This window comes from Nerophis lumbriciformis, linkage group LG32 (genome assembly GCF_033978685.3).
Source record: "Nerophis lumbriciformis linkage group LG32, RoL_Nlum_v2.1, whole genome shotgun sequence".
Taxonomy (NCBI): domain Eukaryota; kingdom Metazoa; phylum Chordata; class Actinopteri; order Syngnathiformes; family Syngnathidae; genus Nerophis; species Nerophis lumbriciformis.
This window is the reverse complement of record NC_084579.2, coordinates 17,088,902-17,104,651: the sequence shown is the minus strand read 5'-3', so window position 1 is coordinate 17,104,651 and position 15,750 is coordinate 17,088,902. Positions and strand designations below refer to the sequence as shown.

Genomic DNA, 15,750 nt, shown 5'->3' with positions numbered 1-15,750 from the left:
CTTTTGATGGTTTTATTTTTAACACTGTCTTACACAACACTCTCCTGATGTATAATAAAATGCAAAAATATCAATTTCTGTCACTTTATCCTGCATCCTCTTTAAAAGTCCAACATTTTTCCCCGTCAGATTTGGACAACCATCTGTTGTCACACCTGCCAGTTTGTCCCATTTCAGTCCTAACATGTCCAAACACGCATTTACCTATGTGAATAAGTCATTACCTGTGGTTGTCTCTTTAATTGACTGCATGGCTGCCAGCTCCTCTGTGATTTGAAAGTCTGCAGTTATCCCACGTAAGAAGATGAGCAGCTGGGCGGTGTCACGTACATCGCAGCTCTCATCCAAAGCCAGCGAAAAACAGTCAAAGTCGGCCGTTCTGTTCTTCAGCTGAAGCTCCAAGTTTCCAGCGATGGTCTCAACCCGCCTCGTTACAGTGCGTCGGGAGAGTGACACGTTCTCAAATGCGCCTCTCTTCTCCGGCATTTCAGCGCAACAGAGTCTAATAAGCACTCCTTAATAAACTCTCCGTCAGAAAACGCCTTACTTTTTCTGGCGATTTTGTGAGAAATGACGAAACTTGTCCTGACAGCTGCATCTCTAGGGGTGTGAAATTTGGCAAAAAGTCCTTGTTGGGTTTGCAGTTTTACCATCAACGCATCAGCCTTCCTTGCGCACGTTTCATCAGACAGATTCCGGTATTTTTCCTCGTGCTTCGTCGTGTAGTGGCGATTCAAATTATATTCTTTAATCACGGCAACCTGTGTACCACAAATTAAGCACACGGCTTTACCTTTAATTTCTGTAAAGAAATACTTGGCAGTCCATGTCTTGTTGAAAAACTCGGCATTCGTCATCAACTTTTCTCTTTTTAGAGTCACGGGGGTAACCGTGCATCACTTGTCGCTGTGCACCTTCACTCACAGGTTACACACGGACATACGCCCATAAATAACACTTTTCAAAATAAAAGCAGCACAGTTGTATTGCACGCACGACATAGATGTTTTTTTTAATTTATTTTGTAATTTGTGATTGCCGCTGTTCACATTCACTCACAATCGTGCACGAGCATAGTCCACAGGGAAGTAATACAAATAACGCTTTTTAAAAGAAAAGCAGCACAGTTGTATTGCACACTCGACATAGATACTTTTTAAAATGTATTTTGTAATTTATGATTGGCCTCACGCGGGCCGGACAGGGACGCACAAAAGGCCGGATGTGGCCCGGAGGCCGTAGAATGCCCAGGTCTGCTCTATGGCGACAAATACAGTAAGTTTCTTACAAGTATCATCCCTGCAGGACGAGGAATAGCTAAACATGCTTCACGACACGCCGCAGCTCACCAGCGTCAAAATGTAAACAAACGCCATTGGTGGATCTACACCTAACATCCACTGTAATGATACCAAGTACAGTAGCGTATCTAGTCAATACTACTATGATTACGTCAATATTTTTTGGCATCACAACATCCTCTTTTGTTTAAAAAAAAATTATATTATGTTAATAAACTCAGGAAATATGTCCCTGCACACATGAGGACTTTGAATATGACCAATGTATGATCCTGTAACGACTTGGTATCGGATTGATACCCAAATTCGTGGTATGTTCCAAAACTAATGTAAAGTATCAAACAACAGAAGAATAAATGATTATTACATTTTAACAGAAGTGTAGATAGAACATGTTAAAAGAGAAAGTAAGCAGATATTAACAGTAAATGAAAACGTAGATTAATAATTCATTTTTTCCTTAATAATGTTGACAAAATAATAGAATGATAAATGACACAATATGTTATTGCATACGTCAGCAGCTAAATTAGGAGCCTTTGTTTGCTTGCTTACTACTAAAAGACAAGTTGTCTTGTATACTCACTATTTTACTAAAGAACAAACTTGCAATAAGAAACATATGTTTAATGTACCGTAAGATTTTTTGTTAAAATAAAGCCAATAATGCAATTTTATGTAGTCCCTTTTATTTAGAAAAGTATCAAAAACTATCAAAATAATTTTGGTACCCGTACCGGTACCAAAATATTGGTATCGGGACAACACTACATTCACGTATTACTCTTGAACTGCTGCACACCAAAAGGTGAACATTTGTCAAAGCATACAACTCCACTGTGTTATGTTCGCTAATATTCTTTTTGACAAATACACCACATGGTGGCGCTGTTATTCAACCGTAAAGTTGGACCCCATAACTTTGATTGACTTGAAATTTCTCACGCAGCTCAATGCGCTAACTACTGTAACTTTTGGGTGTTTTGCCGGATCACCACCGTATTTGGTACACGCCTTTAGGGGACTGACAAGCACATGTTTATTAAATTCGAGCAAGATTGGTTGAAAAACAGTCAGCATGTTTTCCAAAGCATTTTGAGCACAACCTATTATGTCATCTTTTGGTTGGCATGTTTCAGATTTCGGGCAACACTCTAGGCGCCATGGTTTTGACCATCCAGGTGATCAGCTGTTTCGTGCGCTCCAAGGGCTCCTGCCCGGTCGTCAAGGAGCTTCCCTTCATTCCCGAGTACTGCTCCTTGAATTCCTGTCCCAACAGCACGCGACTCAGCTTCTCCCTGGATCAGCTCCACGAGCTGACCTCCACCACCTGGGACGTGGAATGTTCCGTCAAACTTTGCTACAGCCAGGTAGGAACGGGACTTTCAGTCTCTCGAGATGGCATTTGCAAAGCGTGTCAAAAGATGGCTCGTTAAGCTTTGTGCTGAGAAATGTAGCACGTCACAAACCGCTTTCCTCGCTGTCTGGCGAATGTTAGCGCAGGATTAGGGCTCATTAGATGACTCGGTCAACGGTTTTTCTTTGCTGCTCACCAGAAATGTGTCGACGGGGGAAGAGTGAAGAGGAACCTGGAGGTCACCCCGCCTTGTCAGCAAACACTAAGTGAGTTCAGTTTAATCTCCAAAATATGCTGCAACAGTCACACAGATGCCACATAAGCTTCTGGATATGTGTCTCTGTCTTTCCTTTCCTTGAGCATTTGCAATGTGCGTGACTCGTGTGATTTGGTACACCTGCACAACCTTATCAGATCAAAACAAGGGCTATAATAACACATACTGCAAACATTGTCATATATCCAATGTAATGGTCAAAATATTAGAACCTCAGTATGGTGTTATTCAAACATTCACACATTTGGGATTTAAAAATTGTATTTAAATGTGTAGTTATTTATTTATTTTTTAAATGCTCTAATAAGAATAATGCAGTAATAATAACATAAAAAAATAAACATTATTATGCAATAATATTTTATATTTTTTATGAAATTATACATTAAATATACAGTCGTGGTCAAAGGTTTACAGACACTTGTAAAGAACATAATGTCAGTCGAGCAGCACATGGACAAAGATAAGACCTTCTGGAGGAAAGTTCTGTGGTCAGATGAAACGGAAATTGAGCTGTTTGGCCACAATACCGAGCAATAAATATGTTTGGAGGAGAAAAGGTGAGACCTTTAATCCCAGGAACACCACACCTACCACAAGCATGGTGGTGGTAGTATCATGCTCTGGGCCTGTTTTGCTGCCAATGGAACTGGTGCTTTACAGAGAGTAAATGGGACAATGAAAAAGGAGGATTACCTCCAAATTCTTCAGGACAACCTAAAATCATCAGCCCAAAGGTTGGGTCTTGGGCGCAGTCAGGTGTTCCAAAAGGACAATGACCCCAAACACACGTCAAAAGACGTAAAGGATTGGCTACAAAAGTAGTAAAGGAATGGCTAAATCAAGCTACAATTAAGGTTTTAGAATGGCCTTCCCAAAGTCCAGACTTAAACGTGTGGACAATGCTGAAGAAACAAGTCCATGTCAGGAAAACCAACACATTTAGCTGAACTGCACCAATTTTGTCAAGTGGAGTGCAGTCAACCAGAAGTTTGCCAGAAGCTTGTAGATGTACCAAAAGCGCCTTATTGCAGTGAAACTTGCCAATGGACATGTAACCAAATATTAACATTGCTGTATGTATACTTTTGACCCAGCAGATTTGGTCACATTTTCAGTAGACCCATAATAAATTCATAAAAGAACCAAACTTCATGAATATTTTTGTGACCAACAAGTATGTGCTCCAATCACTCTATCACAAAAAAATAAGAGTTGCATAAATTATTGGAAACTCAAGACAGCCATGACATTATGTTCTTTACAACATAACCATGACTGTATATTGTTATTATTTTTACTATTATATATATTTTTGCATTTGGTTATGGTTTGAGTGTATTTCGAACATGCGTACAATTACAACATGATACATCACAATTTCCAATTTCTCTTTTCAACATGTTCGAAAAAAAGTAGGAAGAAGCAGAGCTTACTTAATCCTACTTCTTTTCCATTACTTAGCAGTTGCTAACACTTTTGTTCACTTCCTGTTCTCAATTTATTCAGAATATACTCCATAAATAATACTAAAAATAAATAAATAAATACATAATAATTAGTGAAGTAAGTTGTATTTCATATAGTGAGACAAATAAGATTATCAGTAAATTCAGAAGGTTTATCATGGTTCTTCTTTGTACTTAGTAAACACTTTGAGTTTGAACAGTTTCTTTAATTTAATCATATTAGTACACTGTTTGATTTCTTTACTTAATTCTTTATATTGATTCCACATGCAGATAAACTAAAGGTTTTAAGTGTTGTACGTGCATACACACGTTTTAAATGAATTTTTTCTTCAAGGTTATATTTCTCCTCTTAGACATAATATTTTATTGATATACAAAAATACAAAATTTACCTGCAGAGATATAGCAGTAATCACATTTGTATTTCAAGTATTGTATTAACATTTTTAATTTCTATTAAATCAGGATTTATGCACTCGTTATTAGGGATATATATTGTTTTGTTTGTTTGTTTGTTTGTTTGTTTGTTTGTATTTGTTTATTTGAAGGACAATGTGCAGTTACATTAAGAAGATGGCTGCACCAGATTTTGCACCATGCTAATTTCCATCTGTAGTACTTTATGGCACATCTAACATCCACAATTAAAATTACACAGGATTGAAAATACACAACAATATTGAATTTACATAATGATAGGCAATTCAAAAATACAAGTACATTACATAGAGGGTATGTGAGTTACAAATCAGTGGGTGGTCAAGTTAGAATATTTTAGCAGTTTAATTTTAAGAGCAGGAGTATATAAAGTGCAGCATTTTTTATCAAAGTCCACATACAGTGCAGTAGCCATCAGATGGTACCCATTAGGGTATCATTCAATAGCCACATACCCCATTGGTACTGTTTAACGATACCAATATCAATGTCGATACTCCTTATCGATACCGGTGTTACTCAGTACTCTTATACTATATGTAATTAGTGTAGATAAAGTTGTGAATTTTTAAAAAACTTTTATTACCATGTTTACAAGTCGTACACCACCAACATCATGTAACATCTCACAGCAGGGCTACCTGTTTTTTTTAGGTCTTAAACAACTCAAATATGTTTGCAGTGCAAGGTGCAATGCCGTTGTTATGTCATCATCTTGCAAAGACCAAACAGATCCATAACTGTTTCTATTAATTACAATTACACTCAGGTGGAAATAATATCGATGTATGGCATTCATGTGTAGAGCGCAGACCTTTTCCGTGATATTCAGTACAGGCCAAAAGTTTGGACACACCTTCTCCTCATTCAATGCGTTTTCTTTATATTCATGACTATTTACATTGTAGATTGTCACTGAAGGCATCACAACTACAAATGCACACAGGTGGAGTTATGTACTTAACAAAATAAGGTGAAATAACTGAAAACCCTTTGCCTTGCACACTCTTGGCATTCTCTCGATGAGCTTCAAGAGGTAGTCACCTGAAATGGTTTTCCAACAGTCTTGAAGGAGTTCCCAGAGGTGTTCATTGCCAAGAGTGTGCAAAAGGTGGCTATTTTGAAGAAACTAGAATATAAAACAGGTTTTCAGTTATTTCACCTTTTTTTGCCTTCAGTGACAATCTACAATGTAAATAGTCATGGAAATAAAGAAAACGCATTGAATGAGGAGAAGGCCTGTACTGTATATAAATTGTTATTATTATTCCGAAAAAGGTCTCTTTTTTTGCTGTTTTACACACAATTCAAAGGCAAGTCGGGTTTGTACAGTAATTCTTTTACAAAAATAGTTTGGCCTGTACTGTATCATATCAAATATATAATATAAATCAGTACAATGAACTAGCATGTTAGGTGGGTGTGCATTTTGTTACTGTAAATTAATCAATCAAGCAATCAATCAGTCAACATGTATTTATATAGCCCTTAATCACAAGTGCCTTTATTTTTAAATAAAACTATGTACATATGAAATAAAATAATATAAAACATCATATACTGTATATTTCTTATTCTTCTTAGTACTAGTACTAGTAGTATTGATTTTTCACCAGTTTTTAAAATGAAAAATCACATCACTGTGCTCCGCCTGTGCAGAAATAGCCTGTCTTAGCAGTGGTCAACACAGAATTGTGGTAGTTGTTCACTGTTTTTTTTTGTTGTTGCTCCAAGCGGCCAGCAGTGTTGTCAGTCTGTGTGCTGGCTGCTGACTGCTGGCAGCAGCTTAGCTTGCTATTGTTACTTTGAGTGCACCAGAAGCAGCGTGCAAGCGGTTGACATAGCAGTGAACTCAGGATGCCGCCTGTAAGAGGGCGGCCTCGTCCTCTAGGAAGGTCTGCGGGCTGACCTTGCAGCCACAATCACAAGTAACGGCCCTCAAGGGACGTGACCCGGACCCTTTGTGTTTCTAGAGGGGGGGCGGGGGCAAAGACTGTGCCGCTGTCCAAACACGGGCGCTGGGCTATTGTCACTCCACTCCACTGCAATTACTCAAACATGGATGAACTCTTACACCATTCCATTGCGGAGTGGAACCCAACCTGGAAGTGGCCGCAGATTAAGTCCCGCCTCTGTTACATCTTTCGAGGGCGACGGGTGTTGTGGATTTTTATCCTGAAGAACACTTATAAAATGTGTCACAACATGACGCACACATACAATATACGAGTTTCGATCCGAAATGGGCGCCGAATAGGGCTGGGCGATATGGCCTTTTTTTAACATCTCTTTATTTTTAGGCCATGTCACGATACACAATATATATCTCGATATTTTGCCTTAGCCTTAAATTAACACTTGATGCATATAATCACAGCAGTATGATGATTCTATGTGTCTACGTTAAAACATTCTTGTTTATACTGCATTAATATATGCTCATTTTAAACTTTTATGCAGAGAGGGAAATCACAACTAAGTCAATTTAGCAAAAGTGTATTTATTAAACAGTTATTAAGCAGTGGCACAAACATTCATGTCATTTCAAAGGAGAAAGTGCAAGATTGTCAGAGACATTTTAAAACAACACTAAATTAAAGTGCACTTTTTGTACAGAAAGCCACTTCAATAGTTTAAAACAAATAAAGTGCACTTTTGTGCATGATGTCACACAAGATATTTCAATAACTGTCAAATAAAAATGAGCTGCATAATAGGAAATCAAATAGTGTTTATGTGGTAGGTTACTGCGGATGTTATCTCCTTCTATTGTTGACTATTTTTTTCATACGGTGTTGATGTGGAAATGGTTGCATTGGCATTTTGGTGGTGTGGCACCGAACGGAGATGTTGACATGCGGAGTTTCAAGCACTCTTCATTCTCTAGCGGGTGACTTTTCAAATGATGCTACATATTAGCAGTAATGCTACTTTTTGCCCCACACTTGACAAATTACGGTTTTCTGTTTGACATATTCCCGCTTGAAGCCAAACCACCGCCAGACGATGGACCCCGTGCTGTTTTTCTTGGGAATTAATTATTCCTTCATTTGTTACCAGATTCGCACCTTCTTTCTCTCGTATTACCACTCGCACCACAGCTAACGTTACCCATGCCGCTACCTCTCTGCTCCGCAAGGGCGTATACGTATGTGACGTACGTAAGAAGGTGCGCTTGTTTTATCTCTCTGTGAGAAGGAGAGGCAAGAAAGAGTGAGAAACACCTGTAGTGTAATGCCCGCAGCTAAAAGCAACTGCGTGAGAAGGTATACTCGAATATCACGATATAGTCATTTTCTATATCGTATAGAGATAAACCCGCGATATGTCGAGTATATCGATATATCGCCCAGCCCTAGCGCCAAAATATTCTCCTGGGCGATCAGCCGGCATGATTGTAAAAATCATCAGCAGAACGGTACACAATAGGTTAACTTGTCTATTCGGTGAAAATTAAACCTAACATAAAAATTCAAGACTACATAAATGTGATATTGCTAGAAAAGAAAATGCAGCAGGTTTCAGCGTAGTTTGAAAAAAAAATGACGTTTACGTAGCACTGATCCATTTTCAACTCAAAGAACGCAGAAAACGAACATGCGGAAAAGCTTTTAAGGGCTTTATTTTCGATTGTCAACAAGCAGTACTAACCTCGAACAGTGTGGTGCGTCATCAAGTCGGCTGCGCAAAAACTACAAAAAAAAGAAAAGTTCACTAAATTTTAGCACCGAACATGATATTTAGTGGTCTTTCGTATGTTTTCCGACATTACTGCGTTCGATAATGTTAGCGTCGCGGTTCATAATTAACGTAGCGTTGCGTTATTAGCATAGCGTTACGTAATTAGGGTAGCGTTGCGTTATTAGCATAGCGTTACGTAATTAGGGTAGCGTTACGGTATTAACGTAGCTTTACGTCACTAGCGTAGTGTTACTTTGTTAGCTTGGCGTTAACGTAATTAGAATGCTCGCACTTTTGATTACATCCGAGAACAAAAATTCAGCACAATTACATTTAAACTAAATGTCATTTTGCTGGAGTATCACTTAAATGTAATTTTACGAACAGTACTCACCAAAAACAAAAGAAAAAGAATACCGAATAAAAATCGTAGCACAGAATGACGGTTAGTCGAATCGGGTGATTAGTAAACTGGATTACGCTATTTTTCGCAAATCGCTATTTTTGTTTATTCTTATTTTTTTCTTATCCTCCAGAGTTGGTGCAGATTATATTTCAACAAATACGTATGTAAATAATGTTAGCGCATATTAATTAGTAGAGATGTCCGATAATGGCTTTTTTGGATATTCCGATATTGTCCAACTCTTAATTACCGATTCCGATAGTGAAGTGAAGCGAATTATATTTATATAGCGCTTTTCTCTAGTGACTCAAAGCACTTTACATAGTGAAACCCAATATCTAAGTTATATTTAAACCAGTGTGGGTGGCACTGGGAGCAGGTGGGTAAAGTGTCTTGCCCAAGGACACAACAGCAGTGACTAGGATGGCGGAAGCGGGGATCGAACCTGCAACCCTCAAGTTGCTGGCACGGCCGCTCTACCAACCGAGCTATACCGCCCCGATATCAACCGATACCGATATATACAGTCGGGGAATTAACACATTATTATGCCTAATTTTGTTGTGATGCCCCGCTGAATGCATTAAACAATGTAACAAGGTTTTCCAAAATAAATCAACTCAAGTTATGGAAAAAAATGCCAACATGGCACTGCCATATTTATTATTGAAGACACAAAAGTGCATTATTTTTTTTAACATGCCTGAAAACAGCAGCTTGGAATTTGGGACATGCTCTCACTGAGAGAGCATGAGGAGGTTGAGGTGGGCGGGGTTAGGGGTGCGGGGTTGAGGAGTGGGGGGGGGGGGGGGGGGGTAGGAGGTAGCGGGGGTGTATATTGTAGCGTCCCGGAAGAGTTTGTGCTGCAAGGGGTTCTGGGTATTTGTTCTGTTGTGTTTATGTTGTGTTACGGTGCAAATGTTCTCCCGAAATGTGTTTGTCATTCTTGTTTGGTGTGGGTTCACAGCGTGGCGCATATTTGTAACAGTGTTAAAGTTGTTTATACGGCCACCCTCAGTGTGACCTGTATGGCTGTTGACCAAAGTATGCGAAGCATTCACGTGTGTGTGTGAAAGCCCGTAGATATTATGTGATTGGGCCGGCACGCAAAGGCAGTCCCTTTAAGGTTTATTGGCGCTCTGTACTTCTCACTACGTCCGTGTACACAGCGGCGTTTTAAAAAGTCATAAATTTAACTTTTTGAAACCGATACTTTCCGATATTACATTTTAAAGCATTTACCGGCCGATAATATCGGCAGTCCGATATTATCGGACATCTCTATTAATTAGTTTACTAACTCATCTATTTGGCAAACATTACAACGGCGATAAAAAATTAAGAACGTTTTGTCGCTCTTGTATCTTGAATAGACGTCTCTTCTGTAAATGGGGCACATCCAGTAGTGTTAAGACAACAACTTTTCCCGTTTTTTATATTTTCCTAATCCACGGAAGGTCTCAGACCTGCGGCCCTAAAAACTTGGCTTTCAGTTCTAATGTGAAAACTGTCACAAAAACATGGTGAGTTCCAACATCAGAACTGCATTCCTTCCTGTTTGTCAGTCGGGTTGATCTCCGGACGGGGTGAAGGGTCGTCTCAGCGCTGGCCCGCTGTCACGTCCTCCTGCTCGGAGACTCCTGCTTCCTGCTCCTGTTTGTTCAGCTTCGCCATCAAAAACATACGAACACAAAGCGACTAATTTGCACGTTTGTCTGATTTTTTTAGACTGTTTTTTTTTGTTTTTTTTCTGACTGGTGTCAAGAATTCTAGGAAGTTTATTGTCATACACATGCAACACATACGATGGGACAGGTGCAGTAACGCCAAGCACCCACAAGATGTCACCCTTTCAGTGATGAACACCTTGTTAGCTTTTTTTGTTGTGGCCCCCACCCAGGATGTTTTTAATAATTCCTCTTAAGGCCCAAGCTTTTTGTTTACATGTTTTTTTTATTTATCTTTGCTATTTGGGCTTATTGGACCCTAATTAGAATAAAAACTAAGAATCATCTTTTTATATGATGTACTTAGTTCATAAGTAACAGACGTGTACTTCATGTTTAGTGACATGCTAATTCTTATTTTTACACTTTTTTTTTCCAAATTCCATTGTATGTTATACTCTTCTGACACCACCAGATAGCAGTACAAGTGTCCACATAAGGACCATAAAACCCCAATTCAGTAGTGTACACAGTTTTGGAAATAAGAGCTAAAAGGTGCTGTCCACGTATGTGGCCACTAAGGCCTTTAGAGGTTTTTTAATGTGAACATTGACATATGTCCTATGGCTGTATGTACACATAAAGCTCAATGCTTGTAGTTGTCATATTTAAGTTGCATCATATTCCATCTTGTTTATCTTTCAGACCCTCCGTGCTTTGATTTCGGCCTCCCCGGTGTCCTGGGCATCGCGTTCGGAGGCTTCCTAATAGGAGTGCTACTCATTGGAGCATTGTGGTTCATCAAAATCAAAACAGGTGGGTCCAGAAACAAAAGTCACCTTTTGAGTCTCAGTTCTTTCATTTTTTAATGTTTTTGTAAAATATTTAGAGTTTCATCGATGAAATTAAGACAAGTCCGATTTGTTTTTTGTTTTTTCCAACAAAAAACAGTCATATTGATGTTGTTTTTTCTGAAAACAACACAGTCATATTTATTGTTTTTCCTGAAAAAACTGAAAAGAAAATCCAAATGTATGTTTTTTTTTAATGCAACCAAACAAAATGGATATGTGACCAACAAAAATATTTGCAAACAAAAAATAATGGATTTCAAATTAAACATATGTAATAATAATACATACACACAAAAAAGATGTATATTTCAAACACAAATATGTACCGTATTTTCCGGACTATAAGGCTTACTTAAAATCCTTTCATTTTCTCAAAACTTGACAGTGTGCCTTATAATGTACAGAATAATTTTGGTTGCGCTTACCGACCTCAAAGCTATTTTATTTGGTACATGGTGAAATGACAAGTGTGACCAGTAGATGGCATCCACACATAAGAGATACGTGTAGACTGCCATATGACTCAAGTAAACAACACCAAAATGTTATATGTTCCATTGAAAATATAGAACATTACAGACGGCGCTCAAAAATCCATCAAAATGTTTTAGTACGACTTTGGTAAGCTATGAAGACGCACCGCTTGATGGATTGTACTGTGCTTCAACATACGAGTATTATTATGGTGTGTGTATAAGGTAAGACATATGATCTGGCATTTTGTTTCGCAATATTATGCAAAAGCGACTTTTCGTATCTTCTGGTACCTGCTGATCTGTATTTGGGATCTGCATAAGTCCTGAAAATGTGCGCGTGTCCGCTTTTGTAGTCAATAAGCTTCTTCTTTTTCTCTATCTTCTTGTTATGGGACATTCATCCTCCGCTGTTGCCATTCCTAATATAAAGTAGCGTAAAGTTCTTACTTATATCTGTAGGTAAAGTCGCCATGAAAGCACTAAAACATACCGGTGCAGTGAGTTTACATTATTCACCCAAGGATCTTTAGCTATTAGAGAGTTTTGGTCAGATGTTATTTCACGAAACACATTGTTGTTCCACCAGTGAGCCACGGATGAGGAGATGCTGCTCCGTTATTGATTGAAGTAAAGTCTGAATGTAATTAAAACAGTTAGCTCCATCTTTTGACACTTCTTCCACCCCCGTCCTTGCACGCTACACCGCTACAAAAAAGATGACGGGGAGAAGACGCTGCCGAAGGTGAGCCACGTAAATAAGACCGCCCACAAAACGGTGCATCCTGAAGCGACTGTCAGAAAGCAGCTTGAAGATGATCTGTAAAACATCATCTATGCAACATTTTGCCCAAAGAACCACCATTACATGTTATGTAGACCACAAGGAAGTGTTTTACATTTAAAAAAAAAAAAAAAGTGAAAATAGACCTGACTAGATCCGCTCATCGGCAGTGCGCCTTATAATCCGGTGCGCCATATAGTCTGTAAAATACGGTAACGGTTAAAAATTAAAATTTTTTGGCAAACAAATCCTCTTTTTTTGGTTACGACTCAATTTAGATATTGTGGGCCGGACCTCCTCCGAACAATATGTTTTGACACCAAAAAAAAAGATTTATAACCCCCATAAAATTGGAACAAAGAAAGGTTTCCACCGAAAAAGATTTGTAACCCCCCAAAAAGATTTGCAAACCAAAAAAAGATTTGCAACCAAAACTTACTTTTGTTTAAAAATATGAATGTTTTTAATTTAAAATATATTTTTGACTGAAAATCTTTTTTTTTTTTTTTTTTGGTAGAAAATCTTTTTTTGTTTGGTTGCATAACAAGATTTCTCACTATTAAATTGTCATATTTTTTTCCCGACAAACCTTTTGAGGACCTCCGCCCCCTCCCACCTCCAAAAAGGCAGAATTTATTTTTTGTGTTTTTGATAAATTACCCCCAAAGTATATTTATAAAAAACAATAACAAAAAAAAAAAAGTAACGAAAAAAGATTCGCAACCAAAAAAATATTTGCAACCAAAACTTAGTTTTGTAAATATGAATGTTTTTAATTTTAAAAATATTTTTGGCTGAAAATCTATTTTTTTTAATTTATTTTTTTGGTAGAAAATATTTTTTTGTTTGGTTGCATAACATTTTTTCTCCTGACAAACTTTTCGAGGAACCCCCACCCCAAAAAGAAGAATTAATATTTTGTGTTTTTGATTAATTATTATGTCTTTTTTCAGAAAAACTGCATAAATCACAATAAAAGTTAAGTTTGTGGTTTTTGTTTTCCCACCCCCGAAAAACCCCCAACTTATATTTATTAAAAAAATAATAAAAAAATAACAAAGTAATGAAAAAAAATCTAAAAATATTATTTTTGAATATTAGTTCCAATAAGACAAAAACAGTTACAAAAGTTACGGAAAATTGTAGCTGAGATAGGCTCCAGCGCCCCCCGCGACCCCGAAGGGATTAAGCGGTAGGAAATGGATGGATGGATGGACGAAAAAAAAAAAAAAAGATAAAAGAATAAAAATATGAACTTGTTTGACCTACTGTAAATTCCCCCGATAAACATAATTGATAAAAGTTAGTTTAGAGTTTACCCAAAAGGGACAAGGTGCACCAGACATCCGCAATGTTTAGCATAAATATATGGCGTACTTTTTGGGGTTTACCTGCTTGGCGGAGGTAATAATATCATTGTGCCGTATATTGTGTGGACACTCTAACCACTAGGCCACCTACTCAGGGGCCTAGTGGTTAGAGTGTCCGCCCTGAGATCGGTAGGTTGTGAGTTCAAACCCCGGCCGAGTCATACCAAAGACTAGGGCCAGAGAAAAATGCACAATTTCTGCATAAGTGATATCATATTTTACCGTATTTTTCGGACTATATTTATACTTATAATCTTTTCATTTTCTCAAAAATCGACAGTGCGCCTTATAACCCGGTGCGCCTAATGTACGGAATAATTCTGGTTGTGCTAACCGACCTCGAAGCTATTTTATTTGGTACATGGTTTAATGATAAGTGTGACCAGTAGATAGCAGTCACACATAAGAGATACGTGCAGACTGCAATATGACGGCAGTAAAAAACACCAAAACTTTAAATGTTCCATTGAAAATAAAGAACATTACACACGGCGCTCAAAAATCTGTCATAATGATTTAGTGTGACTTTGAAGCCGCACCGCTTGATGGATTGTCGGCCCATTACGGCTACCGTAGTCAGAGATACAAGTATTATGATGGTGTGTGTATAAGGACCGCAAAATGGCACCAATTAGCAGACACCTACTCAGTGGCCTAATGGTTAGAGTGTCCACCCCGAGATGGGGAGGTTGTGAGTTCAAACCCCGGCCGAGTCATACAAAAGACTATAAAAATGGGACCCATTACCTCCCTGCTTGGCACTCAGCATCAAGGGTTGGAATTGGGGGTTAAATCACCAAAAATGATTCCCGGGCGCGGCACCGCTGCTGCCCACTGCTCCCCTCACCTCCCAGGGGGTGAACAAGGGGATGGGTCAAATGCAGAGGACAAATTTCACCACACCTAGTGTGTGTGTGTGACAATCATTGGTACTTTAACTTTAACTTTAACTTTTAGGTTACCCAACCGGACTGGACATGGCCTCTCCTCTTTCTTCTGGGTGTCCCTGCTCAGGAGCCAAGCGACAACCGGTGTCCTCCAACCCGTCGCCCTCTGAGAACAGTAGCGCCAACGCCAGCATCGGCAGCACCCAAAGTACGCCCACCAGCAGCATGGCATGAGATGGAGGGTGACCACCCACCAACCTCCCCCCAGCAGCAGTCCGCATCTCCCCTTAAATTCATGGTTTTCTCTCACAAAGCCGCCCTCCTCACTTCCATCTAAAAGCACAACCCTCATCTTTGCCACACAAGCATGGACGTCCTGGAGAGGGAGGGGGGGAGGAGGGGTGTGACAGCCCACACAACGCCTTAATGGATGGCGTGTGACGCTCACCTCTCTTTAAAGTCCGGCTTCTAGACCGGAAGTTAAAGAGTGCAAGAGGAAGAAAAAATTAAATTGGCTTCCAAGCAACAGGAAAAACAAACCATATCCCCCCAAGAGCCCAGCAGGAAATTCACCGCATTCCTCCGCAAATTGTGGCGGCAGCACAATAATAGTCGGGACGGGAGATGAAGCCCAACCAGCACATCAAAACCATATCGTCCAATTATTAGGAAGCACTCCTTAAAGAGGTATTTCTCTTCATTTGAGGTCATTTTCTACCTCGGAGATGTGGACGCCACTTGTTTGTAGCTTAGCAATTTCATGCTAACCATAACATCGGATGT

General features: G+C 38.9%; 1 protein-coding gene across 1 annotated transcript in view; it reads left to right on the top strand.

Moving 5' to 3' along the window:
• The window catches only part of eng (endoglin), a 106,651-nt gene extending 91,288 nt beyond the window's left edge, over window positions 1–15,363 (top strand). The window contains exons 10-13 of the mRNA XM_061926712.2: window positions 2,441–2,671; window positions 2,858–2,924; window positions 11,305–11,415; window positions 15,038–15,363. Of these exons, the coding sequence (XP_061782696.1) occupies window positions 2,441–2,671; window positions 2,858–2,924; window positions 11,305–11,415; window positions 15,038–15,201 (573 nt within the window). The 3' untranslated portion in view covers window positions 15,202–15,363. The remainder of the gene's footprint in view (window positions 1–2,440; window positions 2,672–2,857; window positions 2,925–11,304; window positions 11,416–15,037) is intronic.
• The last annotated feature ends 387 nt before the right edge of the window (window positions 15,364–15,750 follow it).